The 15749-nt window shown below is 35.5% G+C and overlaps 1 protein-coding gene across 1 annotated transcript in view; it reads left to right on the forward strand.

Moving 5' to 3' along the window:
* Positions 1–15749, forward strand: part of PIK3C2G (phosphatidylinositol-4-phosphate 3-kinase catalytic subunit type 2 gamma) — a 291400-nt gene that overhangs the window by 258033 nt on the left and 17618 nt on the right. Inside the window, exon 29 of the mRNA XM_081818936.1 lies at positions 4462–4556. Within this exon, the coding sequence (XP_081675062.1) occupies positions 4462–4556 (95 nt within the window). The remainder of the gene's footprint in view (positions 1–4461; positions 4557–15749) is intronic.

Consider the following 15749-nt stretch of genomic DNA (forward strand, 5'->3'; position numbering starts at 1 on the left):
GATGGACATCTTAGCTCTTTCCATAGTTTGGTTATTGTGGACATTGCTGCTATAAACATTGAGGTGCACGTACCCCTTCAGATTCCTACATTTGTATCTTTGGGGTAAATACCCAGTAGTGCAATTGCTAGGTCATATGGTAGCTCTATTTTCAACTTTTTGAGGAACCTCCATACTGTTTTCCAGAGTGGTTGCACCAGCTTGCATTCCCACCAACAGTGTAGGAGGGTTCTCCTTTCTCTGCATCCTCGCCAACATCTGTCATTTCCCAACTTGTTAATTTTAGCCATTCTGACTGGTGTGAGGTGGTATCTCATTGAGGTTTTGATTTGGATTTCCCTGATGCCGAGCGATGTTGAGCACTTTTTCATGTGTCTCTTGACCATTTGGATGTCTTCTTTTCTAATTTTGAATATATTTTTAAAAATATTAATGGATTTATTTTTAACTAGATAAGTTAATTCTACAGTTCATAAACAAAAATAAATAAAGGCCAGAAAAATTTAACAAAAGCATAGAAGTAAGACTAGCCCTATCATATATAAAACTCATTACAAAGCCTCACTAATTGAAACATGTGGTGTTGGCCCAAAAAGGATGAATAAATAGAACATAATAGAATGTCCATAAATAGAGTCAAATACATTCAGGGATTTAATATGTGGTCAGACCACTAAGAAAAAATTCAATAAATAGTGTTGAGATAGCATATTTCACACCATGTGCCAGGATAAATACCAAATGGATGAAAGACTTTTAATGTAAATAACAAAGTCATATATATGACAAAGAAAACATAGAAAAAAATCCTTTATAATCTGAGGATGACCTAGTATAGTTATGACTACAAATCCAGAAGCCATGATAATTTTGCAGGATATAAAAAACTACAGCAAAGTTTTAAAAAATTCAAAGATAAATGACAAAATGGATGACATATTTACAATTTATCACAAACAGTTGGTTATCTAATATATAACCATCTCCTAAAAATTGATAAGAAAAAGACCAATGACCAAATAGAATATTGTATAAAGAATATGAAATGACAATAGGCACAAAAAAAAAAAAATACAAAGGCTCTTAAACAAAAGAAAGGATCCTCAAACTCACTCATAATAAAAATGCAAATCAAAATTACACTGGTATTATTTTTAACTCATCAGATTGGCAAAAATTCAAAAATTTAATTAGTAAACTTGGTTACAAATCAGCAGACACTCATACACTGCTGGTGGTAATGCAAACTGGTACAACCTCCATGGAAGGTGATTTGGCACCATTTATCAAAATTACAAATGCTAATACCCTTCGACCAGCAATTCTGCTGCTGGAAATTTATCCTATAATATTTGTGCACAGGTACAAAATGACATGCATACAAAGCTGTTTGTTGCAGCATGGTTTGTAACAGCTGGAAAACTTTGGAAACAACACACATGCCCACCAATGGGGAACTAATTAAATAAATTATGGCATTTCACATAATGGAATAATATGCAAATATATTTTAAAAAATAAAGAAGCTTTGTATGATTATAAAAATTTCTCCAAGATCTTTGTGCTAGTAAATGTGCTACTCCTTTTGTGGAAAAGCAGGGAGGGGGCAGTAAAAGTACTTATTCTTATTTGCTTATATGGAGAAACTGGAAGGATTTGTGTCCCTCTGGAGGGATATATGGGAAGCTAATGAAATAATGGTAGGGGAACTCGGTGGATAGGTGTTAGGAATGGGAGGAAGATGTTTTACTGTATGCTTTTAAAATAAATTTTTATTTTTTAGTTATATGAATATATTATCATCTGTAAAAAGATTTTGAAATGCTGCTTTTTTAACATTAATGGACACATTGTGCATAATAAGTGCTGTATTAGCTGTTATAGTGTCATGCATTCAAACATTTCAACACAATCATGCTAGGATCGGTAATATTTTAAGAGCTCTTAAGGTTTTTATAAATGGTTGGATTAAGCATAATCAGATTCTCCAGACTAACTTGAATCAGAGAACCAAAATATTCTAGCCATCTTCTTGTCCATATGAAACTATTCTCAAAATTCTCCTTCTCTGGGTTCTTCATTTAACTCTTTCCCTTAGATTATTGCCCCTTCTTTGCCCTTTTACAGCATGATGTTTAAGAACATAGACTTTAGAGATCATTTAACCCTGCATGGTTTATTGTCTGCATGACCTTTGACCAAATGCCTTTGTTTCCTCATGTGTAACACAAACTTTATAGACTTGCTTTGAGTATTGAGTTAGTTCATGTACATAAAGCTCTTAGCCCAATGTTTGGCATACAGTAAGAGTTCTAGAAATACTAAGTACCTCTACTATTACCACATTGACTATTAAAACTTCCCGGTGCCCTGAATTTTCACTGAATTCTGAACTCTGCCGTGATTGACGGATACTGATTACTAATCTTGCACTAGAGTTTCAGAGTGGAATATCACTTCAGTCAGTTCAAGTAACAGTTACATGGTTATTATTTAGACAATCATAAATTTATGCTAATTTCTCACCTTCAAATTAAAACTCCTCTGATCAAACACATTGAGTTTCTATGTAGTAATCTTTCCATTCTTTAATTCAAAAATAATGCTCATTGTGCATCAAAAAGTCATCAGCATTTTTAACACGCTCATACCAAAAATCCAATTATATTTTTTTTACTATAAATGCAATTTACCTCAGTACTACACTCAGAATTATCTCATAGTATCTCTAACTCACAATGTCTCTCAGTCATTGTAAACAAATAAAAATATTTTAAGGTAGAATATTTTTATTACTTTTATGTGATTACCATTTCAATTGTAAGAAACAATGCCAATTTTAATTATTTCAATGTCATAATCCACGTTAACAATAGCATTAATTAATATTACCTACATACAGTGTGTAAACTACTTTTACAAACATGTAAAAATCTTTGGAAAAGGAAACATACCAGTAAGGCTTAATTATCAAAGTTTAAAGAGGATTAGAGAGCTGAGACTGACTTTCAGAAAACAATTGTGGACCACAATGAGCCCACAGTAGAACATTGCCAAATTTCTTGTTACAAATAAACTTCTCTCTAACTTCCCTCAGAGAATATACAACCAGAGTAACCAGTGGAAATATCAGAAAAACTACAAATTATGCTTAATTTGGGGGCTATAAACCAGAAATTTTTAATTAAAAAACCAAAGCCTTCATTTTAATGATGGAACGATATAACTTGAAAAAAATAAGACTACTTTTGTTATTAAATAAATGTTTGGTGTGACATTATGGAGCAGGCACTGATTTATATATCCCTTGGGGATATAGGAAAAAAGTAAGCCTTGAGGGAGATTATAATCCACTAAGCAAATTGAGGCATGTTAAAATAATAATTATGATACAAATATTAAGTAATAAGGGCTGTGCTGAGGGAGTTCAAAGGGAGGTGACAACAGAAGCTATTTTGCATTTTAATTAGGCATTTTAGAAAGATAAAAGTTCAATAGCCAAAAATGGTGGAAGAGGTCATTTCAAATAAAGAGAATAATATGAGCAATGACTGGAAGGAAATAGCAGAGCATGTTTGTAGAATTGAACATACAGACTACAGCATGGAATAGTAACAATGGGAAATTAAAAAACAGATTCAATAAGAAGCAACAATGTAAGTCTGAGAAATTCAGATTTTTTTTCATAAGCACTGGAAAGCTATGAACAGTACTTTTATCAAAAGAGTAATTTTAGAGAAGTTGCTGTAGGAAGAATATACTGGTTAATTGTGTACAAATAGATTTGGGCTTTAGGAGAGGAGAAGAGAATGTTCTAGTAGTTCAGACAAAAGATTCTTAAGAGTCTGAACTAGGAGCTATGGAAATAAGAAGAGATGAATGCAAATATATGGAGAAAACTATTACTAATTGCAAACATTTATTGAGAGATTACATTGTGAAAACTTTTTAATTTCTCAGTTGATCATCTCAACTATCCTGAAGTAGGTAACTATTATCTCCATTTTAAGGAAGTCAATTAACTTAGTCATAAGTTAATTATACACACATAACACAGTCTTAAGTATAGTTCTGGGACCTGAACCCCAGGCTCACTGACTTTTAAAGCCAACACTTTCTCTCTCTAATACTTAAGCTTATTGTAGTGAATGTTGAGAAAACTGAAGCCAAAAATGGCACTAGGTTTTCAAGCTTAAATAATTGGGAAAATAATCAATCAAAACAAACAAAATCAATCAAAAACACAAAATATGAGGAGGAAGTTTTGGTTCAGGATGATTAGACACAAATCCCATCTTTAAACAACTCAGTTTTCCTAAAGAGTATTATGTTTTCTGCGTGATCTGAAGAATGTTTCTTTTGCACATTATTCATTGGTTCCATTTTAGTCTTTAAATGTTTAATTTATCCTGTGATGAATCACTTCCAATTTAACCCACTGAAATTCTATCACTTTATCAGGTGAGAAGTTTCCTGACAAGACGCCTAAGGTGCAGTTAGTGATATCACATGAGGATGCGAAGCTGACCATCCTGGTGAAACACATGAAAAACATTGTAAGTTTATTATTTCTAATAAGAAACATGTAAACCTACATTTAGAAATCACTTTCCTCCTTCTGGCAATTAATGTCAACATGAGTGAGAGGAATGGGGCAAGCCACCAAGTTTAAGTGAGGAACAGTGGGCAATGTTCTGCCTCAGTATGATGGTGATCCCTGGGGTAAAGACTATAAAATATTTTACAGGCAATGTCCTAGGATGAAAATTAGGCTTTATTCACAATGAAGTGTCAGGCCAAATCTAGTGAAAAAGGTTTGAAAATGCAGGAATAGGTAGAGTATTAAGATCCAAAGGGAAAAAAGCTAGGTCCCAAGCATTTACATCTACCTCATCCTGCTGAGCTTAGTGGAAGATTAACTCATCTCTTTAAATAATGTCAGCACTTTATCTGTAAAGCCAGTAACTCTTAGGCTTTCCCCCCAGATGCCCACTGAGTATGTTGAGTTTCTACCACCAGAACAGTTACCATGTTCTGATGTAATTACTCAAGATATATCTTTCCCCTCAAAATATAATAATTTTTTTTTGAGGGGCGCCTGGGTGGCTCAGTTGGTTAAGCGACTGCCTTCCGCTCAGGTCATGATCCTGGAGTCCCTGGATCGAGTCCCGCATCGGGCTCCCTGCTCGGCAGGGAGTCTGCTTCGTCCTCTGACCCTATCCCCTCTCATGTGTTCTCTCTCTCTCATTCTCTCTCTCTCAAATAAATAAATAAAATCTTTAAAAAAAAAAATTTTTTTTTGAGAACAGGAACCCCATCTTTGAATCCCAGAACCTAGGACAGCAATGGTAGTTAGCTTCTAAAGAAAACTAAAACTGTTCCATGATAGTCCATTCCTCTCTAAAGACGGGTCCAGGCAGAGGCCTGGAGAGCAATTGGAACATTGTCATTAAGAGAGGGAGGTTTTTCGGGACGCCTGGATGGCTCAGTCATTAAGCGTCTGCCTTCGGCTCAGGTCATGATCCCAGGGTCCTGGGATCAAGTCCCACATCAGGCTCCTTGCTCAGTGAGGAGCCTGCTTCTCCCTCTCCCTCTGCTGCTCCCCCTGCTTGTGCTCTCTCTCTCTCTGACAAATAAATAAAAATCTTAAAAAAAAAAAAAGAGAGAGGGAGGTTTTTGCGTCAGTGTGTAATTGATTAATCGTCCCAGTCTGTGTGCAGTATACAGAAAGGGGTAACTCTAAGCCTAGCTACTTCTCCAGTTTTCCCTTAATCTGCTCAAAACAGGTTCTCCATGTGGTAAAACTCCCTAGGAGATCGCTTGATATAGAAAAACTCAGTAGCACTATTTGCTCCATCCCTTACGCATATAAGTCTCTCCCGACATGCTTGGAAAGACTTAAAAGAACAAACTCTTTTCATTGTGACGTGTATCTGGAACGTACTAGAATTTAATAAATACCTGTTCAATGAACAAATAGTTGGCATAATTTGCAGGAGATACATCCTTTACAAACTTAGTACTAGCTAGATATCCAAGGATGTTTGTAAATCTGTGGTGTTCATAATCCTCAATTTTGGTAAGAGCTGGGTAAATATTAGTAGATGTGTTTTTGTAGACATTTTACTCATTAAAATAATTATTTTCAATTGCTTTTGATAAGATAATCATCTTAAATGAAAATAGGAGTTGTTTTAAGAAATTCTTAGTCTGGGAAATGAAGATTCAATTAGATATTATTTATGGCTATTAGCGTGTTCATAGACTTTAAGCATCTACATTAATATTTGTGATAAGGTAACAGAATGTTAAGAAATGGTGTTAATCAATTTGACAGAACTTACATTTGTATATGATATATGATTATTAATTGAAAATAGTCCTCTTGGAAATATTTATTCCAGTCATGTCATTGCTCAAAACGGTTTTAGAACACGCTTGTTGACGTTGCTTTTAGATCTGGCACATAAACCACACAGTAAACTTGGTGATATTACTCAATAGTCATGCCTAATATTTGATCAAAAGCGGTATTAACCAAATTGGTCACCCATTTTATTCACCAGATAAAATCCCCAAATTACTTTTGACAGTTTTCAAAAATGCATTTTATAGTGAGATGAAGTTCACTAACAATAAGAATGTTCAAAACAAATGTGATGCAGGCATGAAGGGAGGGGAGAGAGTGAGTAAGAGCAAAAATTTAAGATTTAGGTCAAGTGATGGGTAAGTGGCAAATGACCAGGTGAATCCTACCAAAAGTAAAAGAAACACCTACGGCCCCTAGAGCCTATACATTGCCAATGTCCTCTGAAAGAAAGTTATTAATAATGAAGTGATACTTCTTGCAGTCTGACTTCTCAGTCTCTTCTCCCCGGTCTCTTAGCACTGCCCTAGAATTCATTCCTACATGTCTTCTCTTTTCTATTTCCAGCCCTGTGGCTTTAAATATCACTTACATGTCTTTCTCTTCTATATTTATAACTCCAGCTTGGAATTTTCCCTAAAATCCAAAGGCGTATGTATAACTGATTACTCAACAACTCTAGTAGAAATTGAATAGGCATCACAAACTTAAGATACACCAAATCAAACTTCTGATTATTGCCCCCTAAACCTGCTTCTTTTACAATCTTTCTCATGTCAGGAAATAGCACCTTCATCCTACTATTTGCTCAAGTTAAAGTCCTTAGAGTCATTTGACATCTCTCACAAACGACAACCAATTTATCAGCAAGTTCTGTTGGCTCTGCTTTCACAATAAATCCAGAATGCCACCACTTTGCACCTTCACTGCTACGACAACTACCATAAATTGGTCGAGCCACCATCATCCCCCACCTGAATCACTGCTGCAATCCCTTAACAGGTCTCCCTGCTTCTGCCTGTATTTCCTTCTAATCTCTTCCTAACCTAGGAACCAGAATATTCCTTTGAGCATAAAAGTCAGATCTTGTCATTCTTCTCTCATATTTTTCTGTGGGTGAGGCTTCACATCACTTACAGTTAAAGCCATAAGTACTTATTAATCGATGAGGTCCTACCAATCTGGCCTCTGTGACCTTTCCGACCTCATCTCCACAGACTCCCTCAGTCACTCCACTCCAGCCTCAGTGACTTCCTTCCTGCTCCTTCAATATGACCGGCATGTTTCTGCCCCAGGACATTTGTACCTGTTATTCACTTTATCTGGAATGTTCTTGCCCAGGTTCATGGCTCAATCTCACATGTCCTGAGGGACTATGTCTTACTGCCATGTTTTCAGTGAGGTCCTTTCTGACTCTTACATGGAAAACTGCAAAACCACTACTTGTTGCCACTTCCAAACTTCCTTTCCTTCTTTACTTTCTCCACTGCCCTGTATTACTGCTGTAACCCAATGGGCTAAAACAATGTCAAGTACACAGTAGGTGTTCAATGAATACTTTGTTGAATAAAAGAATGTCAAATTATTTCTGATGTAAACAACTAAGAATTAGGATCTTGTTCACCTTGCAAAAATCATCACCACAAAGTTCTCATGCCTTGCATTTTTCACAGCTTCCTTTAAATGACTATTTTATTTCTTCTGCTTATCCGAAGACAGAGATAACACTATAATATAAATGACAGGAAAATCTATCTATAAATTCTCCACATATTTTCTTTGCTCATTTCAAGTTTTAACTAATTGTTACTTATTTTTTGAGCCCTTTGTATGTTCGCATTCCGAAGTAATCAGACTAAAGAAGTTGTGCTTCATTTTAATGTTAAAATGAATTATTCTTCCTGCAATTCTGTTATATTTAATATTAAGTGTGATGAAAAGAATTGTTTATCTTATATTGAATCTTTGAAGCTTTGCTCTAAGAATTACTTTCCTTCTGTGAATTCACAAGCGAAAACAAAATTGCTAAAATTTTCCCCTTTTAAAGAAGCCCAAAATGATTTATTCTAGTGAACAGAGACCGACAAAATAATGCAGTTATTTAGAAGCTCGGCCAAGATTTTTTAAAATAATATTTCAGTTTATATAACAAGGAAACATATAAAAATCATTTATATCGGAAAAATTTTTTAAATATTTCTAGCATTTTCCCATATAGCCCACTATAAAATGCCTCTAGCCTTGACATCTGCATGTCTCTATACGTTGCTGTGTCTACAATGTCTCTCTTGGTCTCATGGATTCCCCTCATCTGTGTCACTTCCACACTCTTTTCTTTTACCTGCTTCAGAATATGTGTATTCTTGAAGGCTCTAAAAGTAATCAATAAGGATTCTAGACTCTTTCTGATATTGAATATGCTCACACTGTCAGAGACTCTTACACTGTAACAATATAATATGATTTCAAGTGAGGAAAAACAGAAGCAGGACATGCCTCAAATGGAGGGCTGTTTAATCCTTTCATAAGAGACAAAATAGAAGAGAATAGTTGCTATATGAAAATTAACAGGAGAAAAGATAAGAAATAACAAGTGTTGACAAGGATGTGGAAAAAAAGGGAACCCTTGTGCACATTCCTAACAACAACATAATGTAGATTGGTGGGAATGTAAATTGGTGCAGCCACTATAAAAATCAGTGTGGTTTCCTCAAAAAATTAAAAATAGAAATAAATACCATATGATCCAGTAATTTCACTACTGAATATTTACCCAAGAGGATGTAAATACTAATTTGAAAAGATACATGTACCCTTATATTTATGGCAGCATTATTTACAATAGCCAAGATATGGAAGCAACTCATGTGTCCATTGACTAATGAATGGATAAGGAAGTTGTGGTATGTGTATGTATATATATACATATATATATGTCAGAGAAAGACAAATACCATATGATTTTACTTATATGTGGAATCTAAAAAATAAAACAAATAAATGAACAAAAGCAGAAACAGACCTATAAATACAGAAAACAAGCTGTATTGTTGCCAGAGGGAGGGAGTAGGGGAACGAGTAAATGGGTGAAGGGAAGTGGGAAATGCAGGCTTCCAATTATGGAATGAATAATTCATGGAGATAAAAGGTACAGCATAGGAAATATAGCCAATGATAATGTAATAGCATTGTATGGTGACAGATGGTAGTTACACTGTGGTAAGCTTAGGATAACATATAGACTTGTTGAATCACTATGTTGTACACCTGAAACTAATGTAACATTGCAAGCCACCTATACTTCAATTAAAAAAAAAAAAGACTTATGTAGCCTTATTACCAATAAGCGACTCATACAGTAATTAATTAAAAGGTCTGTTTCATCTTGCTATGAATATTCATGGTATTAGACCTTCCATCTATAGGCTCAGAAGGGATAAAGGAGCAGAAACGATGGGGCTTGTCTCATTCTGTAAGAAGACAGATGTATCTAGAGAGACAATACTGGGTTAAAAACTTGATCTCATCATTTATAGCCCTTAAGCTTGTCTTCTGACCATATCAAGTTTTCCAACAGTAAAAGAATTAGCTTCAAAAGCAGTAAGGATAAAACCGTGTTCTCATTTCTTTTCTCTCTCCTCTCCTCACTTTCTCCTCTATTTTCTTTTCCTTTATTTTTCTTTTCACTTTTCTTTCCAACTATTATCAGCCCAAATTTAGCTATAGGACAGAATATAAAAATACCTAAGATTTAAATGTGTCCCTTTTATTGTTGGATTTGCTTAAACATTTGGGGTGATAGACATCGGGTACTAGATTTTAAAACACACACACATTTGAACTTTAATACACTGAAATAAATATATTCTAAAAAAATGAACAAGAGAGAAAGAAGTAGACTCAAACACATCAGTAAGAACCCCAGGCTAAACACACACACACACACACACTTTCCTACATTTTATTTTCTATTTAAAAACTTTCTTACAATTTTAATGTGTATGTGTAGCTTGGAGTTCTTACTTTTAAAATATACATTCCTATGTGCAATTCCCAGTGATTTTGATTATGTAACTGTGGGTTGGTATTTCTTTTCTTTTCTTTTTTTTTGAGAGATTGAGAGAGCACATATGTGAGCCAGGGATAGGGAGGGACAGAGGGAAAGGGAAAGAGAGAATCCCATGCAGGCTCCATGCCCAGCATGGAGCCCAATTTTGGGGCTCCATCCCATGACCTTGAGATCATGACCTGAGCCAAAATCAAGAGTTGGACACTTAACAAACTGAGCCACCCAGGCACCTGTAGGTTAGTATTTCTACATCTGTGTTTTACAGGCATTACTGGTCTCATAGATCCCTCTATTCTTTCATATCTAAACTTGTTTTCTTCTCTCCTGCTCCCAAATATGAGCATTCCAGAAGGCTCTTTGACACAAGTGGTCCATGGACCACACTTTGAGGAACATTTCTCAAGTGGTTAATTAGCCCACAAATGGCACTCTACATACAGTGTGAGTTCTGTACATGGCACTAAGCAAATTATGGTGCCTGTTGGAGAAGAGAACAGTTAGATTTAGTAAAGTTAACAAAAAAGCATTGTGAGGGGCACCTGGTGGCTCAGTCAGTTAAGCGTCTGACTCTGGATTTTGGCTCAGGTCATGATATCATGGTCGTGAAATTGAGTCCCATGTGGGGCTCCGCACTCAGCATGGAGTCTGCTTGAGATTCTATCTCCCTCTCCCTCTGCCTTCCCCCCCCCACACACTTCTGCTAACACACTTGCTCTCTCTCTCTCTCTAAAAAAAAAAAAACTGTAGGAGGGATGCCTGGGTGTCACAGTCAGTTGAGCAGCTGACTCTTGGTTTCATCTCGGGTTCTGATCTCAGGGTCATGAGATGGAGCCCTGCATTGGGCTCCATGCTCAGCATGGAATCTGCTCAAGTTTCTCTCTCCCTGTCCCTCTGCCCCTCCCGGTCATGCTCTCTCTTTCTCTAAAATAAATAAATCTAAAAAAAAAAAAAAAAGAGGGTTGTGAAAATAAAGCACAGATGATAGCAATGCTCAACATGTAAAAATAACAATCTTCTGTGTATCCTTTTAAAACTAAGTTGGCTAAATCCTCTGACTATCCCAATTCAATTTTTTTAATCTAGATTTTTTTTAAAAAATTTGTCATTTTTCCATCCTAGGTGCACTTCAATCTAAATAAACATCAATTTCTTGATAAAAGATAATTTTCTGATAATAATTATCCCATCAATTGTATTTGGCTTATATTTCATTAATAAGAAATGATTCTTCTAGAGTTGTCCCATTATGACATAGATCTCCCATTTCAAAGAATATGATGCAAAGCAGTGGATAGTGAAGAGTAGCCAGCCCAGATATAACTATTTCATTGTTTTATGATTTTTTTACCAAGGAAACACTGACCCTCAAAGATTACCAATTATTTCTTAATGAAACAAACCATAAATTGTTCTTAAACCTATGATAAATCATATGCTAATGATAATTGATCTCTTTCCAACATCAATATCTTTACTCCTTCATGAACTTTACTATTCTCAGGATCTTTTTTTTTTTAAGATTTTATTTATTTATTTGACAGAGAGAGAGAGAGACAGTGAGAGAGGGAACACAAGCAGGGGGAGTGGGAGAGGGAGAAGCAGGCTTCCTGCAGAGCGGGGAGCCCAATGCGGGGCTTGATCCCGGGAGTCCAGGATCACGACCTGAGCCGAAGGCAGATGCTTAACCGACTGCGCCACCCAGGTGCCCCTATTCTCAGGATCTTGATGAAACTTCACTGTCCATATATTTTCTAAACCTCTTTGATAGCACTCTTTCTGAGGCTTCCTTAGCTCTCATAAATTTAAACTAGTTAATGTACATAGTGGCTTAATAAATGCTGGCTTCACCTTTTGCCCTTAAATGTGAAGATTTTCTTATATTTAGGGCTTTAACTCTTCAAACTGATTTCCTAAAAAATTCCATTCAGTCTTGTGACTTCAAAGATTATATGAATTACTCTTAAATTTATATCTCTACTTTAAATATTTCCCTGAACTCAATTTACATATGTTCAACTGCCTAATGGGCATGTACATTCTGATATCTTCCCATCTCTTTAAACTCAATAGTTCTAAATTATAGTTCTCTACTTTTCTAAAATCAACTCTCAGTCTTGACTATTTTTTTTAATTTTTTTAGAAGATTTTATTTATTTATTTGATAGAGAGAATGAGAAAGAGAGAGAGAGCATGGGGGTGGGTCAGAAGGAGAAGCAGACTCCCTGCTGAGCAGGGAGCCTGACGCAGGACTTGATCTTGGGACTCCAGGATCATGACCTGAGCCAAAGGCAATCATTCAACCACATGAGCCACCCAGGTGCCCCTCAGTCTTGACTACTTATTTCAAAATATTGTTGCATCAACCTCAAGTAACCCATGATCAAAACTTCTCTATAATTTATTTTCTATATTTTAACTTATTCCAATACTCCTATGTATAATCATCAGCAACCCTTTTTAGTTTCCTGTTACTTTTATTATTGCCAAAATCCTATTCTATATTCTCTATTAATTCATCTGTAGGTTATTTTGATTGATTTTTATGATATTCCTATCTTTGTTTTCTACTTCCTTTAATCCATTCTGCATTAAAACATCCTAAAATTCCATTTTTAACATATCAATAAAAAACGCTAAAAGAATCTTTGTAAAACTCAAATCCCTTAGCCTAATATTTAAGGTACTACACAGTTTAGCCACACCTACCTTTATATCCACCCTCCCCAACACAAAACTTACATTCTAGATGGTTCATTCATTGTTTACCAAAAACATTCCAGTCCTTCTAGCAAACTATAGCATACTTCTACTTATGTTCTATTTACCTTCTACATTCAATTCAACTTCCAGGCTCAGCTCAAACCTCTCATCCTTGCTGAAGCTCCTGGGTCACCCTTGCTCCTAGTGATCCTTCTCTCCGTTGGCCTCCTGTTATACCTACTGTTTACACCATCCATTTGATATTTACTGCCTTATCTCAGCTCTTGAAACTTTTATCATTGTGGTTCATCCTGTAGTTTCAATTGTTTTGAAAATATACTGATTGTAAAAATTATGGGAAATATATTTTGTATACTCTGCAGTGCTTAGCATAATACTATGCCCTTAATACATGTTTGTTAAATAAGTGACTATTTATTTAAGTGTACATTACTGTGAAAAATAGCCACAATGCAGATCAGTTTAATTTGAGCTATATTATAAATGAATAGCTTTTCTCTGTGAATTTTGCTGTCTATAATACATGATGCTAAACTTGAGAATGACAAATATTTGACCTTCACATCTGTCTCACTTGAAAATAAAGTGATTTCATGCTGAGGATTATTTCTCTAAATATTCAGCAACTCTGGACATTTACCATATCTCCAGCTGACATAGCCATCAATGTACATGATGCAAATTTTATCTAATCACTCTCTGTTCTTTACTGACAGGCTTGTACCCTAATTGCTATTCTTTATCCAAATCTCCCTCAATTCTACATTAAACTCAAACAAACCAACAAGCAAAACATAAGCTAGGGTCCTGACATTGGTCCTCTTAATCTGGTTCCTTCCTGGTTTTTCTGAAATCAACTTGGGAGTCACATTAGCATCATAGTTGCAAAAGACATCCCTCACCCAACAACAAAAATTTGGCATCCATTCACAGACAAAAGTATCTTTGTGGGAGCCATGGAACCTAACACCATATACCAAGGGGTTTAGGAGGACTCTCACCCACCCATATACCAGATAATAGACACACAGACCTCGGTCCCAGCTGAGGACCCTGAAGTGGTTCATGAACTGGTTCAAGCCCCTCTTAGCCATGGTTAGGGAGCTCCTGGAAAGCACTGTCTTTTAACAGTCATGCACAGATGAAAGAGCCTATGTGGAAGTCCAAGTTTGCAGAGGGGAAGTTTCATCACACTGTTGTGGAAAAAAACATGAGTTTGAACACTTTGAAGTAGGCAGTTAATAAAGACTGGAGGAGGTGACAACTACTTCAGATTTGAAGACAACAATGCAAAACTTTAAGTAACATGAAAAATCAAGGTAACATGACACCACCAAAGGATCACAATCATCTTTCACTAACCAAACTCAAAGACGTGAAAATATGTGATTTCTTGACATGAAGAATTCAAATAACTTTTCAAAGGAAACCCAATAAGCTACAGAAAGCACAGAAAGACAATTCAACAAAATCAGGAAAATAATACTTAAAAAAGAATGAGAAGTTTATCAGAGAGATAGAAATTTTTTTTAAAAAAAGGAAAGAGAAATTTTGGAGCTGATGAATATTATAAATGAAAGTAAAAATGCAACAGAGAGCATCACCATCAGAATGGATCAAGCAAAATAAGAATCTGTGAGCTAGAGGACAGGAACTTTGAAATCATCCAATAAGTGGAGAACAAAAAAGGAAAAAGAAAAATAAAAAAGAAATGAAAAATACTGAAGAAAGCCCATGTGATCTTAGGATACCTAAGAACTCTGAATTATTGGAGTTCCAGAGAAGAAAAGGAGAAGGGACAGAAAGCACATTTAAAGAAATAATGATTGAATACTTTCCAAATCTGGGGGGAGATTTGGATATCTAAATTCATGAAGCTCATAGTTCCCCAAACAGGCTCTACTTAAAGAGATCCTCTTCAAAATACACTATAATGAAATGGTCAAAAATCAAAGACAAAGAGAGAATCTTGAAAGCAGTCAGAGGGGAAAAAAGCTTGTAACTTACAAGAGACCCTCCATAAGGTTATCAGCAGATTTCCCAGCAAAAACCTTACAGGTCAGGGGAGGATGGAATGATATATTCAAAGTACTGAACTAAAATAAATGCTAAGCAAGAATACTTTACCTGGCAAACTGTCCTTCAGAAATAAAGGAGGGATAAAGACTTTTCCAGACAAATAAAAGCTAGAATATTTCATTACCACCAGACCTGCCTTATAAGAAATGCTGAAAGGAATTTTTCAAGCTGAAATGAAAGGATACTGGTAGATAACATAAATACATATGAAAATATACAACCTGTGGCAAAAATAAGTGTACAGTCAAAGTCAGAGTACTCAAATAGTGTAATATGGTTGAGTATTAACAATTTAGCTCTAATATAAAGGTTAAAGGACAAGAGTATTAAAAATAACTATAGAGGAGCAAGATGGCAGAGGAGTGGAGACCTAAATTTCGTCTGGTCCCAGGAATTCAGCTAATAGGGATCAAACCATTCTGAACACCCACGAACTCAACAGGAGATTGAAGAAAAGAATAGCAGCAACTCTCTGAACAGAAAAGCAACCACTTTCTGGAAGGTAGGACATGC

The sequence above is a fragment of the Leptonychotes weddellii genome, chromosome 5 (assembly GCF_054177405.1).
Source record: "Leptonychotes weddellii isolate Sample4059 chromosome 5, ASM5417740v2, whole genome shotgun sequence".
NCBI classification, from domain to species: domain Eukaryota; kingdom Metazoa; phylum Chordata; class Mammalia; order Carnivora; family Phocidae; genus Leptonychotes; species Leptonychotes weddellii.